The following is a 16,598-nucleotide window of genomic DNA, read 5'->3' as shown; positions in this document are numbered from 1 at the left end:
TAGATATTTGCTTAAGTATGAAAAGGAGTTGAACTGAGCTCTTAAACATGAGCTATCTCATATGTCACAGAGAGCATTCATTCAGAAATCAATGGCATTAACAATATGTTAGTATTAGATGCTTCAGTGCTCACTGAAACAAGGGTGGAAGGACAGTCTCAAGATTTGGAAGACTAGGTCTGTTTCATGACATGAATGGGTGCGTATATAAGAGTACTACCATATAACTATATTTATATGTGTATCTAACTTATTTGGGAAAGAGACAAGTCCTGTGTGCACAGCGTAGTCTATAAGTGTAGCTCTGTAAGAGAGCTAATGTAGGTAGTATGTGGTAATGAATATGCCGGTTGAGTTTTTACAATCTGCATAGCCTAATCAGGATCAGGTATCTGCATCTCATCTCAGTAGGTCAAATTACTTATGAGGATACAATGAAAAACACCAGTTTTCTTTTCATCCTCTGAATAGTTATCATTAAGTGGAATATTTTGCAATATCTACAAATTAACTTGTATGTTGTTTAAAACTAAGAGTGAATAAACACTTGCTGAAAAGTCCTTTCTTCATACCTAATTGGCTTCTGCAAAGTGGTAGCATTCAGTAACATTCCTTAGCCATGTAGTTCACACAGGTAAGCTGTATTCCCAGGCTAAATAAAACCTCAAAGCTGTGAGAGCACTGATCTAATGAAGTTGACTTTATAGAATCATAGAGCCATTAAGGCTGGAAAAGACCACTAAGATCATGTAGTCCAAACATCAACTCGCCACCACTAGATGAGCCACATCTACAGCTTTCTTGAAAACTTCTAGGAATGGTGACTCCACCGCTCCCATGGGAAGCCTGTTCCAATGCTCTTTCACTCTTCTGGTAGAAATTTTTCTTAATACCCAACCTGAAACTCCTCTGATCCAACTTTTGTAACTTTAAAGTAGCTTAATCAAGTCAGGCAAAAAATTGCAACACAGTAAGGCAAAAGCGGTCTTGAATTCCAATGAGTTCTCCAATTCCAGAGAGTGGTAGTTCTCAACTTACAGCCACAAGGGAGGGGAAAGTGCTTTAGTAAGTGGCTTCGAGATGTCTGTCTTCTTTGCAGGAAGACAGCAAGGACTGAAAAACAAAGTTAACCTTTCATTATACTTGTAACTTTTACTATGAAATAGGAAACTTCCTTTTCTTGAAATGTAAATTCACTGCACAATGGGCCAAGTGAACAAATGCAGCCGTAGCTGAATCTTGAAACAACTATTTGTTTCCTAGTGAAGAAGTGGGTATTTCTATTTTTGGAAAAGATGATCATGCTCTATGTAAAGAGCTTTTTGTTTTCGTAGATGTAAATTCTGGACAAAACTCAGTGCAATACACTATTTCTTGGTAAAATATCCCATCTCTTTTCCAGCCCCAATTATTAAGTATTCAGTGCCAGCATTTGACAGCAAAATTAGCAAAATATGAATGAACCCTAATAATAAACATCCAGCTTCATAGAATACTTCATAGAAGTACTTTCTGCCCTCCTTCAACTTTCTCTTGCAAAGAGTTGAATGTTGCTAAGTTCTGCTCTGCAGAAAGTGAAGCATTTTTTACATAATACTTAAAAGCTGTTTTCATTACTACAACTAACCAGACATACTGATCAGATCTGGAAAAGCACTCCTATCCTGTTTATTCATTTTTCGATGCGCAGCTGTAGTAATTTATTGAAATGGATAACTTGGAGACAGAGGATGGTAGTTTTTTGGTGGAATAACACCTTCTTTGAGATTATTTTGAGTTTACTTTAAATTTAAACCAACATTATTTTCATATAGCCATAATAGTTTTGTTTGGAATAGTCAACAACTGATGTTGCAAAGGCTGTACTGTCAGTTTACTATAAAAATAATAGAACATTAGTTCATTGTAACAAATTGGTCTAGCTTTCCTCAGGGACAGAGAAATCTTGTGCATAACTCTGAAGCTACGAGCTCATCTTACTTTTGCTAATTTAGCTCCACGGGTGTCCAAAGATGGTAGATTAAGTGGGTTTTTTTTTTGGTTTGTTTTTGTTTTTTTACCATGTTGCCCAACTTTGTTCTTTATGAAGGAATGTGTCACAGTGACTAATAGTCCCCAGGCTATAAATCCTTCGGGCTATTGAGACCACGCTGTTCAGTCTGGATGTGATAATATGATATTGAAGTCTTTGTTTTATGATAAATTGGAGTTAGGTCAGATGACCTGTATGTGCTCATTTGCTCTTTTCTTTGAATGGAATTGCCTTTCTGTACCTACTTCTCTCATAGGACCAAGTTTTACAAATAAATCTTTCAAATTATTGGAAAGAAAAAAAAAACAGCAAAAAAAGGATTGTGATGTCTACACAATATTTCTCAAATCTAAGATGATGTATTTGAACAACTTAAGAATAAAATTAAGGTAAAATATATTATGATCAATTGGAGCTTCTCTTCAATAAAACGGAATATATCTGAGCACTGCTAAGTCAGCTGTATCACATCTGAGAAATGAGTTCCACAAAATTCAGAAAAGGAGCAGCCTTCAGCTTGTGGTGTAGCTACTCTGGTTAAACAGTGAAGTAGTATATGACTGTATTGCTTTCTACAAATAAATACATAGCATGTTTTTATGGTAGATTTTATTTAAAGTTAGAATTATGTTACAAGTAAAACCTGAAGCCACGACATGCTCCTGTGAGGGTACACAGACTTTAGCTGTACAGGCAAACTGAAGCGTTGGCAGCACAGGGACCATATCATGGGAAAGCCTCGAGCCACAGGGCTGAGGCTTTGCTTTGCACAGCTGTGTAAAGCCCTTCCATAATAGCTGTCCCTGACAGGGTGAGGAAACATGAGGAGCTCTGCCCTGGCTCCCCAGAGAAGCACAACGCTCAGCAGAGCCAGGGAGAGAGAAGTGAGTGCTGCGGCACTGTATTCTGTCTCCTGGAGAAGAAGTGCACCAAAGGATGCTCTGAGGGATGGAGTAATGCAAACCGGTGAGGGAGCCTTGGAGGGACAGCCGCGATCTCCTGAGCTGCATCCCCAGGGCTCTGTGAGGCTGTGGCCCAGAGGGAGCAGAACTACGACTTCAGCCTTTGGATCTACTCTGCAGCCACTCGCCCTTCCTTTCTCGCCCCTCTTTGTAATAATTTTTTTTTTAATCAGTTTTGAGAGCAGAAACAGTAGATACGTTCATTCTCGGTGGGTCTTCGATTGCTGTTGCGTTTGTTTATTTTAAAAAGCGCTTCTCCTGCAACAGGCGGGCAGGCCGTGGGTCCCGCGGGCCCCCGTGAGCCATCACGCCCGCCTCGTCCCCTGCCGAGCTGCAGCGGGGGGCAGTGCCGCCGAGGAGGCCATTTTGCAGCTGCTGAGGGAACGCGGCGGCGCCGCGCGGCCAGGCAGGAGCCGCCCCCTCTTCCTCCCCCGGGCAGGTAAGCACGCAGCACCTGGCGGGAGGGCGGACTGCCCCGCGGGGGGTGCCGGGCCGTAGAACCGCAGGGTGCGGAGCTGGGGGGGCTGCTGGCAGCGGGGTGGGGAGCGCGGTCCTCGGCTGGAGGTGCGGGGAGCGGCCGGCAGGGGGCGCTGTGGTGCCGGGCCGCGCGGCGGGGCGCGGGGCTGCGCGAAGGGTTAAGGAGCGGGCGGCAGAGTCCGGCTGCCCCGACGGGAGGAAGGGGGGCGGAAAAAAGGAGGAGGAAAAAAATGAAATGAAATAATCGCGCCCGGCACGGAGTGGGGCCCTCCCACCTCTCCTCCCTCCTGCCCGGCCTGCGGGGACAGCGCGGGCCGCGGAGCCGCGGCGGGGCGACAATGCGGCGGGCGGAGAAAGCAGGAGGGGCAGCGCGCGGCAACATGGAGGGAGGCGCGGAGCGGGCCGGCCCCTGATGCGGCTGTTTCTCCTCCTCCTCCTCCTCCTCCGGGCAGCGGCTCCGGCGGCGCTTTCCTCCCTGGCGGCGGCTGGCGGCGGCGGGTGGAAATGAGCAGGTCGGCGGCGCTTCTCCTCTGCCTGCTGGGCTGCAACGTGTGGAAGGCGGTGACCAAAACCTTAGGGGCGCCCGAGGCGGCTCAAGGTCGGTGCGGGGAGGGGGGCGACGGCGGCGGGACCGGCCCGCTTTGTGCCGCGGCCCCGGGGGGCTGAGTCGCGCGGGCGGCCGACTCGGGGGGCCGAGATGGCGGGGGGGTGGGGGGAGGTGCGGCGGCGGTGGGAAAGCCCTCCGGGCCCCTCCGGACGTGGGGCGCGGCTGCCCCCGCCCGCAGCCCCGGCCCCGCCGGGATGGAAGCCCCGCAGCGGGGGCGGCGCGACCCCCGGGCCGGGAGCTTTGTTAGCGGCGGGGTAGGGGCTGCCGCCGGCCCCTTTGTGCCGCCCCTTCCCCCGGCGCTGCCGGAGCCGTTGCGCCGCATCCGTCTCCCCCGGCGGCCATCCCGCCGCGGCGACGAGGGGCAGCGGCGGCGGCAGGCCCGGGGCTGCGGGCTCGTACCCCGGGCTGGCGGGACGTCTCCGAGCCTCGGTCGGGCCTTTTGTTCGGTGCGGTGGGCTGCCCGCGGGCCTGGGCGGCGGGCAGGGCGAGCCCCGGCGCTCGCAGCCGCTCCGGTCTCGCTGGGGCGCGGAGCAGAACCCCGGCGGCAGCCCCCCGAGCCCCCCAGGCGCGGCTCCCCGGCCCCGAGCAACTTGCGGCCCTCCTGGCCCCGGCCGGAGCCCCGGCACGCTGCTCTGCCCCGATCCGCACGCGTACGTTGGACACGGCGTGCCCTCGCGATGAGGTGCACCTGCCCTGTGCCCCGCAGCCCGGGTTGGGATGGGGAGATGCTGCTCCGTGCCCGCGTCCCCTTGCCTCACCTCTTGTGGTGGGAGATCTCAATCGGGGGCCCGGTGCCAGCACCGTGCCCACCGGGACCGCAGTTGTGACAGAAGGTAGAAAACGTGTCTGTCTAATGGTACTCAGTACTGCTGAGGGAAACATCTCCAGCGTGGTCAGCGTGAGCCTCATAGCTCCTGTTGTCCGGTAGCTACGGCTGTCATCTGAGGTGGAAGCTTAGCCTTTGTGGTGGGTTAGCAGCTTTCTTCTCACTGTTTTGGGAGGAAAGGACACTGTGTGAAGAGTGTGTTCATGTCCTGTGTCCTCTAAGCTTGCCTGTCCTATGTGTCATTAAGAACTGGTGAGCAACGTTTGCAACAAGAAAAGGAGTATGTTTAGAACCTTATTCGATTCTTACACAGCTGTATTTGTAGTGAGGTAAGATGTAGGTGAACCAGTGTTCTTGTACAGAGTATTCAGAAGGTACTGATATCTCATAGCAAAACCTAGCACTCTTGGCAGTCTGATATCCTGTTCAACCATCTTTAATGACATTGGCACTTATAGAATAAGAACTGCTGAACTATGATTCAAGGGCTGTTAGACTCAGGGCAGTATTTTAGTGATAGACATGCCAGGGAGTAGCACAACTGTGTGCATCCCTTGATGCTAGCTCTTTAGATATCAAGCTGTACAGTAATTTCTGTATCATATGGGAAGTCTTTTGTATTTGTGGTCAGAATGGTAAAGTATAAGCAGAATTAGTGCTTTTCAGCTGCCGTGCTGATCCTGTCATCTACTGTCAAGCTCAATTCATTGTATATGGAAAGGCTTATCTTCATAGCTGCTACATCCCCATCAGAACTGATGGCTGATTATTTAAGTAATAGCAGCTATGTCAGTGAGTTGAGAACATTTATATCTAGATGAAATGGTCTAAATTTATCTTCAGTGTGAGAACATTTGGGTTTTTCACAGGTAGGATTATTTTCCAAATTCCCATGATGAGCTTTGGAACTGCACATTAATAATGGTTACATCAAACTGATCCAGTGCTGAAGTGAATTCTGTTCAGCTGTGATAATTAGTTACCAGTTCCTTATTGTGTTTTTTTTGTTTGTTTGTTTGTTTGTTTGTTTTTAAAAAAAGAGTGAGATGAGGAACTGTAGTTTGCATAGTCATAAGGTGTGAACGTCTGGGGGATGGGGTTGTAGTGCCAGTCGCATTCCTTTTTGTATGCTGAGCACAGTAAGTGATAAATGCTTATACAGCTTAAACCAACTGTTTTTCTGCCCTGCTCTTTTAGCACTGTGGTGATAATTACTGCTACAGGTGAAGGGCACGGTTGCCAAAGTTTAGGGATGTATGCAGAGGGCGTTCTTTCCTACCCCTCTGTCTGGGAAGAGTCTAGAATATCGAGGGATCACAGTATAAGTGGAGGTGAGAAAACCAGAGGATGCCATTGTGGACTAATTGCTTCAACTGAAACGTTTAATATTGAGCAGATTACAAGAGATCGGGGTACAGGCCTCCTTGTGGTGGAGTCGTTAGATGAGACCCAGTCAAGATTTTCTATGCCTGTGTCAACAGGCCACATAATGTGCTGGACTTGGAGCTGTTTGAGCGTGGGGCCTGTGGCTGCTGTTCTGGTTAAGGATGGAAGGTGCCACTCTTTGCATCTGGTATTTCTCTTTTTCTTGCTGCTCTCAGCCTTACATTCAGGCAGTTCCAGCCTGAAAATCTGCTTGGGCAGGCCTATTACATAATTTGTGAATATGGAAAGTACTGGTAATTAAGGTCTGCACTTAGTACCTATTTAGAAAATTGAATGACTTTGGCAGGCTGTTACCTTATTTAGTGCATTATGCAGATGCATTGCGACCTCTGAAGGTCGCAGAGGTAACCTGTAAGTTTCTACAAGTGAAATAACTTTTTTTTTCTTAATGTATACAGTAAAGTACATGCAGATAAGTTGTTCATTATTGTCACTGTTGAAATTTAGCACCTTGAGAGTGAAGTTGTTAGAATTCCAGGAAGATACATTTAAGGAGTGATAAGACCTCTAACTTCTCTCAGATGCCTGTGCCTGATCAGTGTTTCAAATGAGGTCTAAGTTGTATTTGTCTTAGTTGTTCTATTGTGTGTTCCAAAGCTGAAAGTGGTTTGAACGCATGCTAAAATGGATATATAGAAATCTTTATTTTAAATGAAAACAACAGCAAAAAAAAAGAACCTGTGAACAAACAAAAAGATACAAAAGACCCCATGCTGCCCTTTAAGCTGCATTATGATGAATTGGTCATTTGCCTGAGTGCAGACAAACTGCTCAATGTGTTCTCTTCGTATGAACAGATGCTTTCCAACTTTGGGAGCCCTGGCAATTCAGTAGTTGTGTAAGGGGGTAATGCTAACTCAGGCTGAACTGAGACGAAACCAATGTGATTGGAGAAGAGCTTAAATTTCGTTGTTGTTTTTGAACTTCACTTTGCAGTAGGTGATGATATATCATTCATAGATTCTAGGAAAGATCTTTTAAAAAGAATACTGGCTGCTATGTTGTAGTGCAGAAGTCCTATATGGTTTTTGTCTAATGCAAAAAGTATTGGTTTCAATTAGTCTTCATTGGTCTTTATGTTTTATTAGTTATTCTAACCTAAGAAGTTTTGAAATAAAGCATTTGAATAACAGCATCCAGTTCAAGGACTGCTCTACCGATGAATGCATAGGCCCGGGCTGTCTCACCTTTGTAACCATGGGATAAGATAGAGCAGATGTTTTTTTCCTAGTGTGGTGATGAATAGAGGTTCATCTGTCACTGCTTAGAATGTGCTACCTTCTCCCTCTGTGTGCCTGGACAATAGGGAAATTGATGCTTGAGTGCTACTGTTTGGTTTTGCCTGCCTGCAGTCAGCCATTACATGACTTGACATTGTGAAAGCTGATTTCACAATGCTTCAGCTGGACATTTTATGAAGGCTGCTTTTCTGGACAGCTCAGTAACAGCTGCAAGGAGACCCTCACGCTCTTGGCTTCTTTCTAAGATGGTTTTGCTGAGCTTCCAGTTTTGGCCACAGCGATAAAGATTTGGTGATGTAGAAATAGTAATCTTTTTCACCTTGCATTGCTGTGCCATCTCTTCTCAGTCTTCTCAATTAGTAAATTGCTGATGTCCTTCACATGCAAACATCTATTTCATTGAGACCACAAATGGACTCATCAGAGTGTAAAGTAAATTGCTCTAAAGCAGTACAGAAGATGTTGCTTTCTTTTAGTGAAGGAGCAAAATGTTTGCTTAGTGCTAGATAGTATTGTGAAATGTCAACAAAGGGGATGTATTGGTTGGTTTTATCAGTTATCAGATCAGGAGAAATAGTAGATTTTTTCATGCTTAAACTGCTAGTGCCTGTAAATAGCATGTCTAGAGCTGGAACAAACGAGCAATCACCTCTGTGAGTGAGTGGTGTAAAATTCCAGCCTTTCTAGGGGATGATCATACTCACCTTTGTAGTCTGCAGAACCTTGCAGTAAGTTGTTCAGCTCACCTTGTGTATGGCTCAGAGCACCATGGATGTGCTTGTCAGGTGATGGCAAACACACACGGCTTCCCTGTGGTCCCTTGTTTGCTTCTGCCTTGAGATGAGCTAATTGCTAGGTGTTACCTAACGCACAGCCTAAAGCAACCTGCTCCCTCCTTCCCTTGATCCCTCTCTGTGTTTTTGGTTCTCTTTTGTTGAACCTCCTACTGACTCCTCTTATTATATGTGACCAGAAACCTGATCCGTGGCATTTTTAGGGACTGCTGCAGTGCCAACTTCTGGCAAGTGAATGGTCTCGAATAGCAGTCAACGCTCTACAGGAGCAATGAAATGCAGCTTGACTATATGCCTGGTTTTTTAACAAAAGCCTGCATGTCTGTATATATGTGTGGGGATGGAAGGCTAACTGAGCTTTTAGGTTTGTTGGAAAACTTGAGAGACCAGTGGCTTTGCTGTGTTGCAGGGTAAGAGTGTCACTGCCCACTGCCATTGCAAACTTTAGGTGGGTTCTTTTCTCCCACGAATGGGCAGTGACTACTGACAGTGTTACTGCCTGCAAGAACTGGGAGCAAAATGCATGGCAGGGAGACTTTGTGCGTGGCTCTGGGCTGCAGAGACCATTGCTACAAGCTGCTTCTAGTGCCTTCGTTTCCTTGGGTATCACCTTGGTATGATAGCATACTCTAAGAAGTTGTTTACAAAGGCACTTGCAAAAAAGAAGATGAAATACATTGTAATGAAAATAACCATTAGAGGTTCCTTAAAGACAAAATTAAACTTCCTGACAAAGTAATGGATATGCTTCCTTAAACACAGCAGTCATAAACAGCTATTGGATCACCTGGGAGACTTGGAGGACACTCACTGTTTATCCGTGATGTTGCTACTCAGGCATACCTTCCACTGTCAACGTGGATGCAGCCTTCCTAATGCCCATGGAGTCCCTGCTGTTGGTGACAATGTGGGTACTTCTTTTTCATGATGCCAATGATTCCCCTGTACTGCACTTTTTGTAGGATGGATTTCCCTTTGTGAAGTATATGTTGGTTCAGCCCTTAAATATGAAGAGCAGTAGCTTTTGTCAGAACAGTGTGTTGCTGTTCTGCCCACAGCTCTTGGTGGTTTTACCATATACCTGTCAGGCAGCACAAATAAGAAAGATGAGAAGCCTGCATAAAGCGAGTTGTATTTTCTGGAACAAATAAGTAATGCTAAATATTTTATATTAATGTACCTTTTGGGGGGGTAATTTTTTGTCTGTTCTGACAAGTTTCTGCGAGGGAAAGAGTGAAACCAACCTGCCTGTAACAATGCTTTTTTGGAATTACCATACATACCTAAGAGATTTTGGTTTAGGAAATACCAAAGAGAAGAAAATACTGAGTGAGTTTTCTGCTTCAGAAATTCCAGAAACATTTTCCTATGAGCTGGTTTACATTAAGTTTTCAGCTAATGTAGTATCTGGCTTGTTGTGAATGGGTAATAAGCCTAATACGCATGCTTTCTGTGAACACATCTTTAGTTTTACTGGAAACTGGAAAGATATATGTGAACATTCTGTCATTTCTTGTTGCTTTTAGTAAATGCATTGAATCTTTCATTTTAAAATATTAACACAGAATTCTATTTGACATACAGCAAGTCTGTGACTTTGAAATTAGTATTTAAATATATTCTGCATAAAGCTCTATTTCTCATTTCATGTGAAATGCCAGTGTTTTGAGTAAAATGATGTAAAATGTTCTGGTTCAGATGCACCCATTTCACCATTTTGTTTATTTGAAGAGCAGTGAATTTGAAGATGATCTGAAGTAAAATTTCAATTATGGAAAGCATGGTCTGTAAATTTGGTTCCTGTGCTTAACCATGGGGGATTGGGTATGTTTAAACAGAACTGCTGTTAATATAAAGTGTGTTTTAGGTAGCAGCAATCTCTGTGCAGGCAAGGCACAAATCTCCCTCTGGAAATCCAACACTGAAGATCTTTTAATTGTTCCTACTCTGAGTTTTTGCAGCTACAGGCTGACACTGTACCATGCCATGGAAGTGTAGCAGAGTGAAATCCTGTCTTTACCCATTATCTGTGCTCCTTGTGCGCCAGGGGGGAAAGGCTTCCTGTCACTGTCAATAGGAGCCTAGATGTGCACCAGTGGAAAACTGCTCTGCTGCTGCGCTGGATGTTTTCAGACAGGGTGGCATGAACATTTAATGTCTGGGAGGGATCCCATTAGCCCTGTTGGACATGGGATGACTCCACAGGGGCCACCCTCAGCACGTTCCCTCTGGGAACCTGGCTCTGAGGAGCCACAGAGCAGCAGGGAGGAAGGCATAGGGAAGCCAAGGGAAGGAAGGAAGTAGCAGCATCCTTTCAGCAGGGGGTAATGATGGAACTGAGTCCCATGAAGTGCAAAATGCTTGGAGTTTTCTCAAGATAGTCCTACCTGCAATTGTGCTGAGAACTGTTGTACTGTGTGATAGTTGTGAGTGAGGTTGGACAGCAAAAAGGCTTTTATTTTGACAGTGTGTAGAAGCTGAGGTAAATAAGAGATAGAGATGTAAGGTAGTCATGCTTTGATTAAAACAAAGCAAGAAGAAAACGAGCAGACAAAAAAAACCACAACAAATGGAGGCTTTTCTTTTTGGAGCAGTTTCTAGAGATGACAGCAGTGTAGGGTACTCTGTCTTATTTCATCCTACCTTTGTGATTGTCATTACTGGAAAAAAAATGTTATCTTTCGTCCTTTGGAGGCATGGATATGTACCGATATGGCATCAAGAGTTTCTCAAGTAGTGTTGTAAGGCTTCCTTGATTTATAAAATAATAACAACAAGTAAGATAGTTGCTGTATTTAGGCTGCTGCTGCTGGGTGGAAATCTATCAGCAGTTTTATCCCGCCCTTTTGTTCTGCACCATATGGGTCAGACAGACAGTTGTGCAAAGTCAAAGGTCCAAGCATCTCACCTGTAAGTCTGTGCTTCTATGCTACTTGAGTGTGACTCTTCCCATGCAGAGGATGTGCAGCTGTCACCTAGGGTAGAGTGCATCCTGCATGTTTAGATGTCTTCATCTCAGCTGGTCATTTGTGTTGCTTACAGACACGCATATCCGATCTGTTTGGCTAATGGAGCTGAGCATAGTTCCTATTACCAAGAGTTTGCACATCTAGTCAGATGAATCATGCTGCAGCATCCTCTGGCTGTGTGGTCCAGCCAGCACTGTTTACACTGCCATTTAGCCCAATGGATCCTCTCCTAGATACCATCACTGGAAGTTTCATCAGGACAGTGTTACTGTCAGCCTCAGAGCTACTGGTTGCATACCATGTAGTTCTGCTAAATGACTGCACACCCTTGGGTGACCTGGTTGGGTTATCACGCATTTCTCAGACAACAACTCATTCAAGTCTTAATAGTCTATTTAAATTTCTAAAACATTTGTCTTTATGGTGTTACATTTATGAGTCTAAGTGTTTTCCTCCCAAGGGTAAATAAGCTAAAAGAAGGGTTTGGAAACAGGGAGAGTTACAGAGTTGTTTGGGCTTGTCTACGTGTTGGTTTTCCCACAGATTTAATTACTTTTGTGTTCCCAAGAGTTGATTTATTCTGGGTTAGGCTGTATTGTTGCTCTCACCTTTGTCTCTTTTCTCTTTCTCTGGCATTTGTGTAGCTGTGTGGTAAATCACATGGAGGAAGTGACCCACTGAAGACTTGTGTACTTACCAGTTCTGCTTTCACCTGGATTGCTTCCCAAGCTGGATTCACAGGGAGTTGCACAAACACTGCTGGGTTCAGAGGAACTGGTGAATGAAAATGAAGGCTTTGTGGCAACAGTTCCAGTTGATGCAGGATTAAATGGATTGTAGATCTGCACATGAAATGTAGGGCACAACGTGCAGCAAGTGAGCTGTTTTAGAAGTTACTGCTTGAAGGTGATGGTTGTTGAAAATGTCATACTGCCTCATTTCTCAAAGGAAAGGTAAAAATAATTTCTTAAACTAATCTGCCCAAAACACAATGAAAAAAACTTCTTAGAGCTCTGAACAGCAAATGCTGGCAGCCCTGGACCTGTACTTGTAGTTGCTCAGAGGTGCTCTCAGCCACAACCATCTCCTTCTCTGGCCAGACAGGTGGTTGGCTGCCTCAGCTGCTCTGATTTGTACCTGGCACGGGATCGGAACAGCTTCTCCCACAGTGTAAGACAGTGTGCACCATGATGTGTAGCTCCCATTGGTTTTTCTGCTATTTGCAGTGTAACATACGGATTAGTGCCCAAGTCATCTCTGCTCTGCTCTCAGCCTGTCTCTAATGGCTTGGGATGCAGTGATGCGCGTTGGCGAATTTACAGGCTGAAGAAATGCAAGAGGGCAGTACTGGGCACTTAACATCACATTCTGTTAATTTTTATCAGTGTGCTGTAAGTGCACAGTAACTGGTGCCTGGTGCTGCCACTCAGCTGTCATTCAGCTAGAGCAATTCCCACCTTCCTCCAGACAATGATCCTGCTTTCCTTAGTTATTACACTCTTGCACTGATGTCTCCTAGTTTAGGGCGTCTGCTGAAAGATAAGGCGGCTTCATTTCTTATCCCACCCTACTTCTGTCCCTGCATGGCCCTCTGCTATCTTGAAAGGCCGGAGTGCCGTGACTGCGGGGTGACAGGAAGGTCTGCTGGGAGTGCTGAGGCAGTTCCTTATTTATGTTTGAGCTGTGCAGGCAATACCAGGGAAATGAATGGGTTTGGGAGCCCTGGGAACAGGACTGCTGGGCTACAGGGCGAGGCAGGAAGGTGGGAACACGCTGCTGGGCGGCTGGGCAATGGACACGTCTGGCCTCACGTTGTGTTTGCAGAATGGCTGGCATTGGCTCCAGACAGCAGGAGTTGCTCTCTTTACTTTGCTGTAAATTGTGCTTCTGGCAAGTTCGGAAACCTGCTGAGTGGCATGCTGACCTGGACAAATATTACAGTAGTTTAAAAAGCTACTTGTGGTAATAATGTTGACAGACACTGTGAAGCACAGCAATATACTTGCTCTTGTAGCTTTTCTGTGAGTACCCAGAGTATTCTTGCAGCTCTGCTCATTTCAGTGTCTGCTGCTGCAGTCAAGCTCATGGTAAATAACTTAAGTTTCAGGCAGTCTCTGGGTTCATGATGTATGATTTACAGGAGCCAGAAACACAGATGTTTGAAACCAGAGCTGTATTTTTGTTGTTTTGAGGGATGCCTGTGTGGGGGAAGTGTTACTTCTCCCCGCCTTTTCCCCCACTGTTAAAGCTTTAATATGAAGAAGCTCATTTTCTTCAAAAGATAAGATTTCCTTTGTTCTTACCAGAAGAGTTATTTCATTCTTGAGTGTATTGCTAGTTAAAACTTTTTAGAGGGGAATTATGGCACTAGACTCACTCCATGTAAATATTGTTGTTAGCAGTCTGTGTGAAAATTAAAAAATACACTTGCTTCAAGCAGCCCAAAGCAGTGTGAGCAAGAGCTTCTAATGGGATGCATTTCAAATTTTTGTATTGCTGCAAGCTATTTTGTTATAATTGCAGCCAGCTTTGGAATATTAAGTTGGTAAAAACACTTTTAAAAATCAGTTGTTGAAGGAAGAGAACCTGATGCACTAAAGATCATGTTGAACACTCTGCTTTTCCAGACATTTGACTAGATAAGGACTTCCAAGGACTTCCTTCTTTAGATCAGATAATGAATAGTTATCTACTCTTGGCACTCCTTAGATGCAGTCAGAATCTTGCTGGAGATCTTGTTTTAATTAGTAATTTTACCTGTGTGTAGTTAATCTTTCATTAATTCTGCTCTTCTAAAGCACATTTTACTGTTGCTGCAGAGAGATTCCTTCAGTCCCTTTTCTGAAGATGTCTGCTAAGTTGATTTACTTAATTGCATCATGTCACATGTTAACCTTGTGCACAGAAACATCTTTGGGCCTCGAGAGGTGAAGGCTGAGTAATAGAGCAGAGCTGTTGTTTTGGTGATGTTCTAGGAAGGTAATGTTTTTTCCTTGTACAAGGGAATATGTTTATACTCCCTTAATGCATAATTTAAGTGGGCAGTCTAAACTTTGAGAAATTTTTCTGTGGTGAAGAAAAAATAAGGAATATACATAAGCTCTTAAGATCAAACTTATAAATAAGTAATAGCTCAGTAGATTTGGTCATTGCAATGGAGAATCTGTTTACCATGGATGATTGCACATAAAGATGCTTTTTAATATCTGATGCATTGAAGTCTTAGGAGTCTCTCATCAGTTGGCAGCTCAGAATGATCAAGTACTATCTTCTTCCCTTATCTCCAGCCTAGCTGCATTTCAGTGGGAAATACCGAAGCTCAAATTTTTGCAGCTAACATCATGCCAAACTCCTTCTCAGATGATATTTTTTCTGCTCATGCATGCCTGTGCCTTAGAAAACTGTGGTGAATGAATTGCATGCTGAATTGCTGGAAGAGTGAATGCACAGCAGTATTTCTGACCATGATGCTGATGCTGATAGGCAGAAATTTCACTGCTTCTGTTACTTTATGCCATTCTGTCTACTGTTAAACAGGTCAGCAGTTAATAAGGTTGTATTCTAAATAATCCCTTGGGAAAGAGCTATTGGAGATCTGGGGGCTGACCATAAATACTATATGGCAACATCAGTTTGAAGGCTTACTTTCTGGTCTATCATTTTGGTCTTTGTTAGTCCAAGTCTTCTTAAAATTCAGAAGAGCTTTGGGCAGCCCAAAGGCTTTGAAGGAGATGTGTATGTTTTTCAAAAGGAGTAGCATTTTCTATTGCTCAGCTGTGTCTGTAAGTTTCTCTTACGGAATCTTGAGTGAAGGAAAAAAAAAAAAAGATTCCATTAATAAAAGGCATATCTTTGAAACAGAAGGAACACTTGTTGCTTTGAGAGCTTACTCTCCACAGGCTAGGGAAGATGCTTCTATTGAGCAGAGGATAAGTTGAGCAGTACAGAGAAAGCACGGTGTCCAAGATGGCATACTGTCCAGGTGAAGGCTGGGTAGTAAACCCACACTATGTGAGAGTCTGACTCTAAGGTCTTAAGCCCTGCCTGGTATATTTCAGTCATTAGGGACCTTGTAAAACCATCATGAAGTTGTTTTCAGATTTAATCACCCTTTTCTTGGCACTTTGTGCTTTTCTTTCTTAAACTTGCGTGAATGTATGGGCAAATGCTGAAGATGGGGTATGGCCTGGGATCTGTGGGGCTGTGCTCCTGCAGCTGGGCCTGCCTTTCAACCTGCTGGGGAAGCAGACAGCGGCCACCTCAGCAACAATTTCTGTTTGAATTTGAGGCTATTTTCTGTACGTAGACACAAAGTCGCTTGTCCCCCAAGTGGATGGCAAGCCTGGCTTCTGAATCTATATAATAAAAGTAAGAAAAAAAAATAGTGCAAAGATTATAGGTGGGCATGTAAAACATTCTGTATAGGAAATGAAATTTGATTCGTTCCAGGTATGAATACTAAGGAACGTTCTTCCTTTGCCTTGTGCTCCTTCCCTTGCCTTCCTCTTCCTATCAAGTCAAGCTTTATTTTTAATTTTACTTCAATCTGCCAGAAAACAACCTACATTTTCAGAAGTAGACATATAAACAAATCTCTGTTTCAAATATACTTGCAAGCTTGATGTTGTTAACATCAGTCTCATTTTGTATTCTTAAGCAGCAGGGGGATGAAACACCTCAAATTCAGGGTGTTGTAACTACAAACAAGCACTCACTTTTTAACAGTGCAGAAACTACTGTAAGGAGCAGATGTTTTGTCTCAGAAGGAGGTAATGCAAAGGAACGTTGATTTCAGAGAAGTATGCCAGTAACTAATTGAACTTGTAAGTAATGCTGTTTGTGGTCCTAGTATAATATTTGGTTTCAGATTCTTTATTTTAAACTCAGACTGATGGCTTCAGATACAATTTTATGGGGCAGCCATACATTGTGTTAACTGGGCCTTTCTGCCCAAGGCGCAAGTAAAATGCTGTGTGTTTAACATGGTGCAAAACAGAATAGTGGGGAGGAAAAGAACTTAACGATATGTCTATTGATCCTTTTCTTATCATGAATTATACAGGCACCACTATAATAGGTTGTTAGGCTTTACTTTTTTTTAAGCACTGTAGAAGGGAGAAGAACTATAAACATAGCTATGTATTACATTCATGCTTGAATTTATGTCAGTTTGTATTAGTTCTCAGACTTCTGAGACTAACTTAGTGAATCATTATGATTAGCTTTCCTCTGCAGGTCTGAAAA

At 44.3% G+C, this 16,598-nt stretch overlaps 1 protein-coding gene across 1 annotated transcript in view; it reads left to right on the top strand.

The window, feature by feature from the left end:
* Positions 1–3,798: 3,798 nt before the first annotated feature.
* The window catches only part of FAM171A1 (family with sequence similarity 171 member A1), a gene marked incomplete at its 3' end in the record, with an annotated part of 83,202 nt that continues 70,402 nt past the window's right edge, over positions 3,799–16,598 (top strand). The window contains exon 1 of the mRNA XM_079538050.1: positions 3,799–4,069. Coding sequence (XP_079394176.1) covers positions 3,976–4,069 — 94 coding nt within the window. The 5' untranslated portion in view covers positions 3,799–3,975. The remainder of the gene's footprint in view (positions 4,070–16,598) is intronic.

Source organism: Tetrao urogallus (assembly GCF_951394365.1).
Source record: "Tetrao urogallus genome assembly, chromosome: 7".
Lineage (NCBI taxonomy): Eukaryota > Metazoa > Chordata > Aves > Galliformes > Phasianidae > Tetrao > Tetrao urogallus.
Note: the sequence above shows the minus strand (reverse complement) of the source record. Positions and strands in the feature narration are given on the sequence as shown.